Source organism: Geotrypetes seraphini, chromosome 12, assembly GCF_902459505.1.
Source record: "Geotrypetes seraphini chromosome 12, aGeoSer1.1, whole genome shotgun sequence".
Classification (NCBI taxonomy): domain Eukaryota; kingdom Metazoa; phylum Chordata; class Amphibia; order Gymnophiona; family Dermophiidae; genus Geotrypetes; species Geotrypetes seraphini.
In genome coordinates, this window is record NC_047095.1 from 107,661,971 (window position 1) to 107,677,430 (window position 15,460).

The window sequence follows — 15,460 nt, forward strand, 5'->3', positions numbered from 1 at the left end:
TTTTGGGGGAGGGTGGAAGGAAGATGGTCAGCCTAACGTGAGGCTTTCTATGTGTAAATAACTAAAACTCTCCAAAGTGGAGCATGCAATATGAGGTCCAGTATACATCCCCTTATAACATAACCCTCATGGAGACCAGTTTAATAAAGGAGATCGTAACAGGAGCCTTAACAGAAGCACCTGCTGCAAACTATGTGCTATTAGATCTTATGACATGTGTGATATAAATTGTTCTCAGAGATGAAAAAAGGTGACATATTCAATATTTGATATTTTCATGACAGGTCAGCTACGTATCACAGAACCTTTATATGAGTGACCCTGTAAAGTATCCTTATTTTTACCGGACTGTCCCCAATGAGTTGCATCTCTGTGCTGCGATAGGCAAGCTACTGAATTATTTTGGCTGGAAATGGGTCAATATCTTTTCAAGCAATGATGAAAGCAGTATGAGAGCTGTTCAGATCCTGAGAAAAGGGATTGAACAGTATGGTGGATGCATTGAATTCCATGAAACCTTTCCTCACCAGGGAAGACTTACACATCCATTATTAGAGAAAATTCATAGAGCAATTCGAAAGTCATCTGCTATGAACATTTACTACTTTAATCACAACGATGTATTTTCACTAGAATATATACAGTATCTTCAAATTTGGTTGAAAAATGGCCAGGTTTTTATTACCATATCTAAAATAGAATTAATCAAAAAAATTCAAAAACATGTTGAAATAAGCAACAAGTTCTTTATATTCAAACCATATAAGAAAGTTATGCCAAATTTTTTAAAATTTATCCGTGAGATGAAACCTATCTGGCTGGCAAAGGATTATTGGGCTAAAGATTGGTGGGAGGCCCTGTGTGACAGCAGATGCCCAAAGCATATCAAAAGAGACTGCAACTTTACATATAAGATCAAACTCCTCATTCACTGTCTCAGCACATTCTTTGAGAGCAGTTATAGTGTATACAATGCTGTGTATGCCGTGGCACATGCACTGCATGACATGATCATATCTGGCTCAGGAAATGGCACCACATGGACTAGAGAAAACAGGGAAGTTTTGTACTCTTTGCCATGGAAGGTAAGTTTAGTATTTGTTCAGGAATTCTTTATTCAAAAGAAAAAGAGTGGCACACTTTGGCGTAGAGTGAGAGGGGAAATTTCACATGAGTAGTGACCCTTCATCATTAAACACCCTCCTCCCTCCCTGATTTTAATAAATACACTCAACAATCATGATCAACCAACCACAAATATTCAAAACAATTTACAAGACCTGGAAAAGTTCATATTCATTTAAATTCATCTACTTGGATGTTTAAGTCACTTGGACAAGTAGGTCACAAGGACATCCAACTTTATACCCCATTTTTTGACCACAAAACTGTCCAAGTTGGAAGCTTCCAAATTTTGACATCAGAGGGGCTATCATTGTAATGGACTGGCCACTCACACATTCCACAAATAGAGACATCTTTTAGGGCATCGCTGTGAACTTCAGATAAAGGGTGCCATATATACTGTACATAATTTATGCTGAGCCCTCCAAACTCCTCCAAAGCCAAGTATACCTACCTGTCTACCAGGTAGGTATACTACCTGGTAGACAGGTAGGCTGCAAGTGCTACCAATATGGCAGTATAGTAGAGGTTTTGGTGGCCTCACACTTTCTACCATAAGTGTATTGGTTAAAGTGATTTATGGGCCTGGCTCTTCCTCTGTATGGTTTACTATCCCACCTACTAGGCTACTTAAGACCTCTGTGTGATGTTTTACTAGGCTTTCCCATACTGGGTGTTGCTGTTCTAGACATAGATATTTACTGTTGTATTCACATGTTTGGGGGTTAGGAAGGAGTTAGTAATCACTGGTGGATTGTAGGGGGATACTGATTAATCCTTCCTTTGGTCATATGGCTAATTTGGTCTAACAAAGCCCACCCATCCCCTACCCATACCATGCTTCCCAACATACCCATTTTTTTCCTAGACATTCATCAGGTAAGAAGTCCTGTAAAACATTCAGAAAGTCAGTTTTGAAAATGAACACTTGGATGTTTTGACTAGTAAGATATCCAAGTTCCAATTTTTGCCAGTTTCTAAGAGTGTAAGGATTTTAATTATGTCCCTAATAGTAACTTAGTAGATGACATCAGAAAAAAAATGGTCCATTCAGTCTGCCCAACAGTCAAATTCATATTAATTCAAGAATAAACCAACAATGAATATGATTTATCCTAATTTTTCTTTTGTATTTTTGGGAAATATACCATAGAAATCTGTAAGGCACTGTCCTCACATTCCAACCACTGGAATAACCACCAAATTCCACTCCAGCCTATTTGAATCTCTGTTATCATATATGGCACATAGACCATAAGACAATCCTCCCATTCCAACCACTGGAGCTAAAATCAAAGCCATCTTCAGCAGATTTATACAATCTGTAGAGTAAAACAACCCAATTCTGAGGTTCAAAAATCATGACATTGATGTTTTTGTAAAAAAAAATATCTGCCATTTGGTGCCACTTTCAAGTCATTTTTTTGTTTCAAAGATGAGTGCCATCTTCGGGGGGAGGGGGTGTGGTGGGATCCATACCTTATGGTTTTGTTCATCTGTCTGTGTGATGGGATGGAGAGTATGTTTTGCATCCAGGAAAGGCTTTAAAATTAGTTCTCCTTATAGTTATTAAGAAATGTTTATAATTGCTTGAAATTAACTCTAACCTGGAACTATAGAAAATCTACCCCTCACTTCTTAGCTCCATCGTTATCTGAGGAACCTCCACTTTAAGAATGGTCTGGGGGAAGAGATGTACATGGATGAAAATGGAGACCTCGCCACTGGATACAATATTTTGAATTTGAGAGTTCTTCCTGATAGAACATTGAAATATAAAGTTGTTGGACATTATAACCCTCACGCTCCCCCAGGGCAGGATTTCACCATTGATGAGAAGGCCATCGTCTGGGAGAGTTCGTTCACTCAGGTCAGATTTAAGTGATCAGAGATGCCAATCCAAATGGGTAATGTGAAACTTGTCATAAAATGGTCAAAGGAATGGTGCATTTTGGCATTATGGGCAAATATTTAGCCTCCAGATTCTGTATAGTAATTAGTGAATGAGGTGCTATCAATTACTGGGGTTAATTGATACTAATTAGCTGTTACAGGCATGTCTGCCTACTTACTTGGAACAAACTTCCAGCTCATTTGAAATTAAAAGAAAATGGATGGTGCTTGATATATTGCTTTTTCTCTGTGCTTACAAAGTGTTTTACATATTTTACCTAGTGCAATGAAATATTAAATAACTTTCCTAGAGTCACAAGATGCTGCTGTAGGTATTGAACTCACAACCTCAGGGTGCCGAGGCAGCTGATTGAACCACTTGGTAACTTCTCCCCTCTGAAGAGAGAAGTTGTTCTTTTCAGGAAGGATGTGGGATGTGAGAGGGGCATGGTGTCCTTTATATTTTTTTTTTCTATTTTGAAATCTGTTGGTTGTTCTGCCTTTTTAATTGATTTAGATTTTGTTTTTAATGTGATATATTATGAATATTCAGTTATTGATTACTATAACCTGTCCTTAGATTAGTGATCTTTAAATAGTTTACATTACTTAATTAGCTTTTATAAATGTATATCCATGAAAGTGGTCACATCTGATCTGATTCTGTTCTAATCTGTCTATGTGCTGATAAGAATAAACACTTTTAGGGTATTTTTATAAGTACCTTCGTAAGCCTGAAATATGTTGCTACACATGGCCAGGACAATTTAAAAATTATCCACAAATTACCTTTTCTGATGTCCAAAGAAAATATCTGAAAAGCTGGTCAGAAAAGCATCATTCCATTTTAGAAACAACTGTTTTCTCAATCCTCAATCCTCAGATACCTCCACAGTTCAGATGCAGTCCAAGTTGCCATCCTGGTTACAGGAAATTAATCAGGGAAGGAGGGTCCGTATGCTGTTATGACTGTATTCCGTGTGCAGAGGGAGAGATCTCCAACCAAACTGGTAGGTGATAACATGGAACACAAGGGTTACAAATAAATTTAGGGTATCTATTATGGTCCTTGCTCTTGAAATTATGGAGGGATGCAGGTCTCCTAAATATTTAATTGATTATTCCATAGGCTGTGTGGGACTATTTTATTCCTAATGCAAACAACTGGGTAAATAATATACAAAAAAATATTTGTTCCAAAAGTTAAATATCAACAAAAAACAAAAAGGAACAAAAAAAGACTTTTAATACCTTTTAAACCAAGATGGTGCTCAGAATCCAAGAATGGAATGGAAATTCTCAAAACGGGGGGACAAGCCCCTATAGAGTCTGAATCTATCATTGCACCAACTTTTGTGGTAGAAAGGTGATTAAAAATACTTCATAGTGAATGTAGTGATATGCAATACAAAAGTTAAATGTCCAAAAATTAAATGTCCAAACAACTTGAGACTTCAAAAATAGTGAAACCAAAAACTTAACTTAAATGTCCATGTAGCGATGATCCGGCAAGGATCTGACACGTTTTGCCCGATGGCTTCCTCAAAGAACCCGCTGTGCTGTGTGTGAACTTCAATTATAAATCCTTCCTGACAAAAGAAAAGAGGAAAAAGTTTACAAAGTTCAAAGTGAAAAAGTATAAAAGACAAAACTCTCGACGCTGTCAGCGGGGTACCTAATTCAAAGAAACATCTCATTTCCTGTGACGTCAGTGCTCAGCTGTACACCCGGTACTTAAGATGTGCCGAGCTGTCTATCATCAATGTAGAAACGTCCACCATTCAACTTCTCGGTTTAACCCTGTAGGGGTCACTGTCTTCCAATGGAAAATCCATCTTTGTTCTTTTTTCCACAACCAGGCTTGTGTATTACCTCCTCTCCTTAAATTTGCCACTTCCAATACTACAAACTGAAGATCCTTAAGTTGATGAGAAACTGTATGCCAATGCTGGACTAACGGAGCCCCCATGTCACCCCTCCGGATTTTACTCTGATGTTCTGTGATGCGTACTCTGATGCTCCTGGTGGTGTGTCCAATATGTAACAGCCTACAAGGGCAAATAATCATATAAACAACCTCCTGAGTGTCACAATCCGTGTGATGTTGTAAGATGTGATACTTAGATAAATGAGGGTGATTAATTTGAGATGTTTCCAGGGCATATGGACATATGGTGCATCGACCGCCTTTGAAGTGACCCTTGAAATGCTCAGGGATAGTAGTGTGTGTACTAACAAATTGAGAAGTGGTGATACAATCTCGTAAGTTTTTCCTCTAGAGTATGCAAACAAGGGGAGCTGTGTAAGTCCATGGTGTACCTGCAAAATATGCCAGTGAGATTTAATGATTTTTTTAATACCGAAGGCTTTGTAAGAGTAGGGTAACGTACACACCATACGAGTTTCTGCAGGAACAGACGTGTGCTGTAACAGGTAGGTACGGTGAGCATATAAGGCCCTTTTATAGGCCTTTTTGATAATACAGCGAGGATACCCTCTATCTGCAAAGCGTTGCCACATGTCTTTGGAACGTATTTTATATTCTTCTGTCACTGCATAAACGTCTAAGCCTCAAAAATTGCCCTACAGGCAAATTTTCCCGCAAGTGACGAGGGTGGTAACTGTCGTAATGTAAAAGGTTGTTTCTATCTGTCATCTTGCGGTATATGGTTGTTTCAAAGTGACCCTGACATAGATGAATCTGAATGTCAAGAAAAGCAATATGAGTATAGGAAGTGGAAGATGTAAATTGTAAATGAGGATTACAGGTGTTAAGCCAATGTAAAAAATGATGGAAGGTGTCCAAAGTGTTTGTCCACACCATAAAAATATCATCTATGTAACGTTTCCATACATAAATATCTGTTTGGTAAGTGGAGGTGTAAATGTATGTTTCTTCGAAAACACTTACATAAAGGCATGCCAAAGTAGGGTCCATAGTGGCCCCCATGGCAGTGCCTTTTATCTGCAAGAAAAACTCTGTGTCAAACACAAAATAATTTTTTTGCAAAGCTATGCTGTTACAGAGATCTGTTTCAGTTTGACTGGTTCATCAGCAGTGAATACTTGCCCCATTTCCTCCTCAGTGAAGACAAATGCAAAGTATTAATTTAATCTTTCCACTATGGCCTTCTCTTCCCTGAGAACCCCTTTTACCCCTCAATCATCTAGGAGTCCAGCTGATTCTTTTCCTAGCTTCTTGCTTTATTATACCTTAAAAAAAACTTTTACTGTTAGATTTTTGCTTCAGTGCAGTTGATTTGTCGCTGCTGCCTGTCCTGTTGTCAGTCTTTGAGCTCTTAAGTTTGAATGACCTGAATCTCTCTCTATGCTTTGCCTTTGATGTGACATTGCAATTTCATTCATTTTTCTATAATTTTTTGTTATTTTGTACAGTGTTAGTACTCTGGGATATATACTATCTGGTCCAGTTGATTTCTTAATCTTTAATTTATCAAATTGTCCATTAACATCACTAAAAACATCCCCAACCACCATACAACTGATAAGATTCTAGACTTCCATACCACTCACTTGCCCACCCTTCCCACCATCCCAATGAGTTTTGAGACATTTTTCCCACTTAATATCTTTGACCCATAACTCTCTGATGAAGGTCTAGAGACCCCAGACCTTATTGTGGATGTCTCTCATACATTACAAGTGGGGTAATAATGATCCCCAATTGCTCATGTTGCTTTTTCAGTCTGGATTTAAAATCATGACTCTAATCAATAGCTATAATTTTTCAGATCTATCTCAAGGGGTAAAGTTATCAAATAGGATTGTAGTACCATGAGACTACAGTTATAGATCAGAAACATCTGTTTTCAATTTGTGTTGAAAAGTGACTTAAATGTCAGAGGATTGTTCATGCCCTCTGCCTAACATCCCAGAATCACCACCATTAAATTCTAGGTGATTAGTATGAATGAGAGAATGTCAAGTCTTCACCAGTGGAATGGGAGGGGATCAGGATTAAGAGTGAGGGAATGGTTGCATTTTTGTGTAATGATCTGTGATATTTGTTTACTGGTATCATGAGTACATATACATTTTCTTATATTCATCCATGTTATTTCCAGACATTAGAGTTAAAGTACCAGGTACTAACTCAATGAGAAATTCACAGTCATTCACTCTCCATGCAGTCAACATCATGGCTGAGTGGTGATGGGCATAGAGCTCATGCTATTTACTATTACATTACGGTTCAAGGTGGATTACATCAAAACTAAACAAGAATTACATTCAAAATTTGAAGGAATAGAATAAGCGGTGAGTAAAATTTTAAGGTAATAATAAAGTCGGTTAAAAATAGTTATCAACGGGAAGTAGAAGTTTTTAGGAGATAGGAATAGGGTGAATTAAGGGTTTTAGATAACGTTTGGTAAATATAAGAGTATTAGAGCATATTAAGGGTATGGAGAGTGTTAGATGTTGGATTGGGATTGGTCGTGCTGGATAGGTTTTATGTATTTTGTGGTTTTGGTATCTCTCTTGAAGGTTTTGTAGTTTGTAGTTGAGGATAACAGAGTGGTGATTTGTTTGTCCAGTTTAGCTGCTTTGGAGGCAATAAGGTTGTCATAAAGGTTTTTTTCGTTTGACATTTTTGGATGATGGGTGGGAGAATAGTAAGTGGGTTCTTCTGTGTCTGGTTGAGGAGGATTGATTTAATCAGTTATTCCAGTAAGTTGGGCTTTCTCCGTTGATAGCTTTGTAAAGTAAGCAGTAGAATTTGAAGTGCACTCTCGCTTCTTTTGGAAGCCAGTGCGAGTCATGGTATGCCTTTGTGATATGGTCATATTTTTTTAATGAATAGACAAGTCTTAGGGCTGTATTCTGTACTGTCTGCAATTGCTTCAACATGGTTGCGGGACATGGTATGTATGTTGCAGTAGTCTAACATTCCAAGAATAAGAGATTGTACCAATAGTAGGACTATAAGTGCACTTTAGTAAACGGTTCTCATGATGTCTCTGAAATAATGAGATTCTAATCTTCTCTCTCAGATATGGACACCTGTACAACATGCCCAGAATATCAATGGCCCAATCAGAAAAGAGATGCCTGCATCCCAAAAGTGATAAATTTCCTGTCCTTTGAAGAGCCTCTAGGGATTATTTTAACTTCTATCAGCATGTTATTCTTTCTCATCACTGCTGTCATCTTGGGAATTTTTATTTATTACCAAAATACTCCCATAGTGAGAGCCAACAATCGACAACTCACTTATATTCTCCTCATCTCCCTCATGCTCTGCTTCCTCTGCTCATTGGTATTCATTGGGCACCCTGAGGATGTTACCTGCATCCTAAGACAGACTACATTTGGGATCACTTTCTCCATTGCTCTCTCCTCTATACTGGCAAAAACATTCACTGTGGTCACAGCCTTCCAAGCTACTAAACCAGGAAGCAAGCTCCAGAAATGGATGGGTGCCAGGGTTTCTAATTCTATAGTCCTTTCCTGTTCCCTTATTCAAATTGTTCTATGTCTTGCCTGGTTGTTCACTGCTCCCCCATTTGTACATCTTAATATGAGATCAGAAATTGGTACAATACTAATTGAATGCAATGAAGGGTCAGTAATTGCATTTTACTGTGTTCTGGGTTATTTGGGATTTCTGGCTGGTATCAGTTTCATCATAGCTTTCCTAGCAAGAAATCTACCTGACAGTTTCAATGAGGCCAAGTACATCACCTTCAGTATGCTGGTCTTCTGTAGTGTCTGGATCTCCTTCATCCCAACATTCCTGAGCAGCAAGGGCAAGTACATGGTGGCAGTGGAGATATTTGCTATTCTGGCCTCCAGCACTGGACTGTTGGGTTGTATCTTTTCCCCTAAATGCTATATTATTCTGCTGAGGCCTGAAAGGAACAACAAGAAGGACCTAAGAAAAATGTAGGGGCCCTTTTACCAAACTGCATTAAATGCTATCACACACTTAATATGGGGGAAAGGATTGATTGGAAAGTGCATTAAAGCTTTTTTTGTAGTAATATGTTTGTCAGCATGTACTAATTGAAGGCGGTGGGTCATGGGAAGGGAATGGGCATTCCAGTGTTATTCTGGTAACACGTTAAGATGAACACATGCAAAATGGATAATATGAAATTAACAATGATGCTAGCATTTCTTAAACAGGAGGTGTTAAATGCTCCCACCTTAATTTTTGCAAGTTCTGAGTGCTAAAGATAGATCTAGCATGTGTTCTGAATAAAATATATATTGGCCCTTAAATATGACTTAGCACACAGGAAAATACCATGAGAAAACACAATTAAGACTATCCCCCTCTTTTACTAAGATGCTTTCTAGCGCATGCTAAATACACACTAAACACTAGCACATGCATGTTATCCTATGGAAGCATTAGCATTTAGCGCGTGTGTTGATTTAGCATGCAATAAACATGTGCTAAAGCACTTAGCGCTCCTTAATAAAAGAGGGCCTATATTTTAGCATACGTTAGTAAAAGGATCCTGCAATAACTCAGGAGTCCTTTTACTAAGGTGAACTAAATGCTGCACTGACCATTGTATCAGAAGAAGGGTTGGAACATAAAAACAACATGGCTTTATTTTTATTACACCTATCAAGTTTGAAGCATAAACAGAGACACCTAGGGGGTCAATATTCAGCATTGCCTTGTTTATACCCAGGTGGCCAAAGAACCATATTGAGTGCTGGTGCCTGTACATCTAATTGACTACATTGTACCACACAAATGGCAGTCCTATCTTTGGCTACTTAGCTATGTGTGTACTTCCATTGGACCCATTAAAGTTCTGGCATTTTCCAAAGGAATTGTATGTAACAGGGAGCAAGAGATTGATATCCACAGACCGAGAGAGGAACCTTGGATTGATGGCATCTAGTGATATCAAGGTGATGAGCCATTGTGACTAAAAGATGCTAAGTTGCATAGAGAGAGCTATTACCAGCAGAAGAAAGGAAGTGTTAACACTCCTGCACAAATTGCTGGTGTTGGTTATCTTGGAGTTCTGTGTTCAGTTTTGGAGGCGGTGTATTGCTAAGATCAAAATAGTCTTGAAACAAGGAAACAAACCGGTATGGGTTTCATCAAAGTGTATAAAGGAAGAGACTTGGAGATCTGAACAAACATATCCAAGAGCAGTCTCTCTCAAACTGTGTGCCCCAGCACAGTGATGTGCCCTAAAGAGATTCCAGAATTTTACTTCATTTTATAAAAAAATTCCCTTCATAAGTGTACACTAGAATAGATGACATGTACTCCGACTTCTACGCTCAATTTCCACTTTCTTAGACCCTAAATCTATAAACATTTTGGTTCATTCGCTAATTATTTCGAAATTAGATTACTGTAATTCTCTCCTAATAAACATATCTCAGAAAGAAAGGAGACGACTACAAATCATACAAAATACCGCAGTTAAATTAATTCACAAAGCTAAAAAATACGATCATGTTACCCCTTTACTCATCAAATCTCACTGGCTTCCAATCTCTCACCGAATCACTTTTAAAACCTTATTCCTAGTTTATAAAACATTAATATCAAACGAACCCCTTTTCATATAAAAAATGATAGTCCCATATAATCCTCCGCGATCCTTAAGATCATCTTTATCTAACCAGCTTTCAGTCCCTTCATTAAGAATAATTGGCACTAGACGTAAAGATATGTTTTCAGTGGTGGCCCCCTCATTGTGGAACTCTCTTCCAAACTTTATTAAAAATGAAAAAGATCTTATCTCTTTTAAAAAATTGTTAAAAACTTACTTGTTTCAAGATGCATTTGACTTATGAAATGATCTTTTTTATAATCTCATATGTCTTTAATATTCTCTTCTCTTGTTTCTTTCTAATTATACCTATTGTATTCTCCCCTCCATTTAAATTTTAACAAATAATGCAATTGTAACTTTCCCCTTCCTTCCTTCTCAATCATGTTTGTCCAAATTGTTTTGTCAATTGTCTAACTTAGTTAAATTTTATGTATTACCACAATCTGCTGGTTTTTAAATTGTACATCGCTTAGAAATTTGTAATAAGCGATACATCAAATGTAAATAAACTTGAAACTTGAAACTTGTCTGTCAATGTTATGACTGTTTGTGTGCATTAGGATACAACAGTCCAGACAAGCATCATTCTTTGATGTGATTGGTGCTTGAAAACTAACGGCAGGTAATTTTAGTTTTATTTTTTATGCAGTAGTTATTCTAACTTCAGCTCTGACAGAAAAAAAAGAAAAACTTCAGATGATGGATGATGAAATGTGTGCTTGCTTGTTGACAATCAAGTCGCATTTTGAGTTAATTTGCACTCCAAAGCAAGCAGATCTATCACATTGATTTGCAAAGATATTGGTGGGATAGAAAACACTAATGTAATGTAATTCTATTCTATCTACTTTAGTTTCATCGTTGTTACAATTGCCCATACATAGCTTAAAGAACTTTAAATAACTCTCAAACTTAATATTTGTTGGGTTCACAATTTTATCATTTCAATTATGATGTGCCACAAAAAACCCTGTTGTTCTGTTTAATGTTTTAGAGCTAAAACAGTTTGTGAGATACTTCCCTAGAGGAAAGGAGTGTAACCTGCACAGACTGGAAGATTGGATGGACCTTGCAGATTTTTAACTTCTTTCATTTACTCCCTGGATCATACCCCCCCTAAAGTCCTCCCTTTGGTCTGATCTTACCCCATATCCCTTCCTGGTTCCAATTTCCCAATCATAATCCTCTTCCATTAGCTCCTTGTTCTGATTCTCCAGACTCTCTCACACATTTCAGACTGCCCCTCTAAGCCAAGCTCTTCACCACCTTGGAAATTAAGGAAAGGTGATCCCTAGCAGTCTAGTGGAATGGGGAGAAATGGTTTCTTTCCACTCCTGCTCCATCTGGCAATGAATTCCAGTGCTTAAATATCTGTTGAATGAAGAAATTTTTCATCCAGTTTATTTTAAATTTACTGTTTAGTAGCTTCATTGCATTTCCCAAGTTTTAGTATTTTTGGAAAGAATAAACAAATGATCCATATCTACCCATTGCACTTATCTCAGTATTTTATAGATCTGTATCATATCTCCCCGTAGATATCTCTCTTCCATGCTAAAGAACCCTAGCATAGCAAGGGCTCCAGAACAATATCAAACAGCAAAGGAGATAATGGACACCCTTGTCTAACTCCCCTCTCCAGACGGAAACATTCTGAAAAAGTATTATTAGTATATAAACTGGCAGCCGGGAAACTATACAAGGTTTAAATCATCTGTATAAATCCAGAACCAATACAAAACAATCCATTGCTTGATACATAAAGGTCTGTTCCATATGATCAAAGGCCTTCTCTGCATCCAAAGATACAGAGAAGGCCAGATCTTCCATGACTTTTGTTAAATTTAACATATGAAAAGCCAGTCTGGTGTTGTTTGAAGAATGTCTTTGAGCTACGAAACCTGTTTGGTGCATACCGATAATATAAGGGAGAGCCTTGGCCAAGCACAAAGCCAATAACAGCCAAAAGTTTTCCATCTACATTAATCAAAGAAATAGGCCTGTAATTTGAAACCAACATGGGATCTTTTTTTGGCTTTGGCAAAATTATAGTTAAAGATTCTGCCATAGTACCTAAAATGCAACCTTTAATTAGTTGAGCCTGATATAAATTTAAAAGATGAGGTAATAGGGTAATTTGGAATGATTTGTAAAACTATACAGTGAAACCATCACCACCTGGAGTAGATTCAACTCTAAGGGACTTCAACGCTGCCTGAAGTTCTTTAAGTGAAATAGGCGCCTCAAGAGTTCCTTTTATATGCTCAGAAATTTTTGACCCCTTGATTAACTTTAAAAACTCTAAACCAGTGTTCTTCAACCATTTGACAACTATGGACCGACGGAAATAAAATAATTATTTTGTGGACCGGCACCGGTCCACAGACCGGCAGTTGAAGAACACTGGGCTAAGTCATGCCCATCTCCACTCAATCTCCGCCCCATACCCTGCCCCCATAATAGTACTAATTGTAACACCATTTTTTCCATTCATTTTTCATATATATATATACACACACACTCACAATATATAATCATATTAATAACACATAATGGTTAACCACAAAATTAGAATACACAAAGCACACTATATGCTTATCAACATTCGTTCTTATCAGAAAACAGATAACCCCATAAAAATGCAGGATCAAAAGCTAAAAGTACTAATATTTACATATAAACCCTAAGATGCAAGACTGCATGCAGTACAACCCCAGAGGAAAAGAAACAAATGCATTTCTTCCTGAACAGACAGCAGATGTAAACCAATCACTAAATTAAAAAATAAAAGCATTCCCCCTACCATTGTTGTCTCTCTCCCTCCATGTTGTGCCTTGCCTTCTGGCCTGCCCCCCGGTGTTATCTTCAGTCTGGTCCACGGTGTGATCAATGCGACGTCTTTGGGCTGGCTCCCTGAGTGCTGTAGTGCAGAAAGCTATGGACAGTGGCTCCTCGTGCGCATCACGTGCCTCATCTGGAAACTTTCCCTCTGATGTTGCGATGTCAGAGAAAAGTCTTCTGGTTCAGGCACAGGACATGCATAGGAGCCTTTTCCCACGGCTTTGTGCACTGCAGCACTCAGGGAGCAGGCCTGAAGATGCCACATTGATCACACAGTGGACTGGTGGCTGCAGAACACTATCTTGGGCTTGATGGAGGTGCCAGCCCCGGTGGACCGGCAGAAAATTTCTGCAGACCGGCACCGGTCTATGGACCAGAGGTTGAAGAACACTGCTCTAAACCCTCAAGTTCTTTATTTGAATAAAGCTCAGAATATAAAACTTTATAATAGTTCAGAAATTGTTCTAAAATATTTTCAATTTGAGAATGAGTATCACCCTTCTCATCTTTAATAGCCACAATCTTTACTTTACTTTTTTTGGCTTTGAGGTAATTAGTAAATAATCTCCCCACTTTATTTGAATTTCCATTGTACAGAGCCTGTTGAGAAAACACATTTTTCCTAGCCAGTTGGGAGGAAATCTCATTGTATTTATATTTAGCTTTCAAGAGGGCCTGTAAATAATTTGTTCCCATTTTGAGGCCAATTAAGTTTCTAAACTCTTAATATTTTGTTCCAAATTAGCATATTCCATTTTAAGCTGTTTTCTAATGTGTGATGAATATGAAATGATTTGCCCTCTCATAGTAACTTTGAGAGCATCCCATAATGTTTCTAAAGAGATTTCTTCTGAGGCATTGAGTTGAAAATATTCATTCATTTTTTATTGAAATTCCTTAAGAAAATTTGAATTTGCAAGCTATGTATTATTGAATCTCTAAACAGGTCTACTACAATCATGTTCAGCAAATTTAAATTTAATCCAAACTCCAGCATGATCTGATAAAATAATTGGGTCTTTGCTGGCTTTTGTAACCTGCCGAGTTAATTGATCTGAAACAAAAACATAATCTATTCTTGAAAATGATTTATGCACATGGGAGCAAAAAGAAAATTCCTCAGCATTAAAATAGAGAATCCGCCATATATCTTTCAAGCCACAGGGCTGTGTTAAATTATCTAAGCCCTTTGATTTTATTAGCTTATTGAGTTGTTTGTCTAACAATGGGTCCATAATATCATTAAAATCCCCAGCTACTATTAAATTAGAAGCCAGTACCAGAATCAACTGTTTAAACATTTTAAAAATTTGGCCTGGTTTGAATTAGGGGCGTAAATATTTAAAAAACATCAGAATATCTTTCCCTCAGCTAATGTGCACCTGAATCGATCTTCCCATGGGATCTGCTAAAATTACTCTAAATGCAGCTGTGCATTTTCTATGTACTAGGATAACCACCCCTGCCTTCTTTCCTACTGCTGGAGTGAAAAAAAACTATGTTTGACCCACCCCCCTTCCAACTTGGTCGATTCGCCAGCAGATAAGTGGATTTCCTGTAGTGCTGTCTGATTCACGATTCAAATCGATTCACCGATTCATTTTGGGTGAATCTGTTTGAATCGATTCAAAACCAAAAAAAATCGGCCTCTCGATTCGGCGACTGACCCTCCCCCCTAAAGCAGGATCGGCAGCGCTGCCTCTTGCTGGCCAGCCACTGCCACTCCTGCTTTAGAGGGGGAGTGTCATTTGGGAAGTGCTTCTGTTCAGCTTCCTCCTGGCCTCCCAGCATCAATTTACCTAATTTCAGCAGCCTGAATAAGATCACTAGTGTTAGCGATCTTTGCAGGCTGCCATCGGGTTTTCTGAGCTGCCTTCTCTCTGCCATGGTCCCATCCCTCCTCTGACATCAGAGGGACAAGTGGGACTTTGGAGGGGACGGGTGGGATTTCTGTCCCCGCGCAACTCTCTACAGCACATCCATCGGGCAGAAGACAATGTTCTTCATCCACTGGTCCACAGTGCAATCAACACGGCTTTTTCAGGCCA

General features: G+C 38.1%; 1 protein-coding gene across 1 annotated transcript; it reads left to right on the forward strand.

Moving 5' to 3' along the window:
* The first annotated feature begins 311 nt into the window (after positions 1–311).
* On the forward strand, positions 312–8,926 carry LOC117346262 (vomeronasal type-2 receptor 116-like). Its single transcript, XM_033915663.1, has 4 exons — positions 312–1,085; positions 2,768–2,995; positions 3,902–4,028; positions 8,031–8,926. The coding sequence occupies exons 1-4, from the start codon at positions 312–314 to the stop codon at positions 8,924–8,926; spliced, it is 2,025 nt and encodes a 674-aa protein (XP_033771554.1).
* Positions 8,927–15,460: the final 6,534 nt, after the last annotated feature.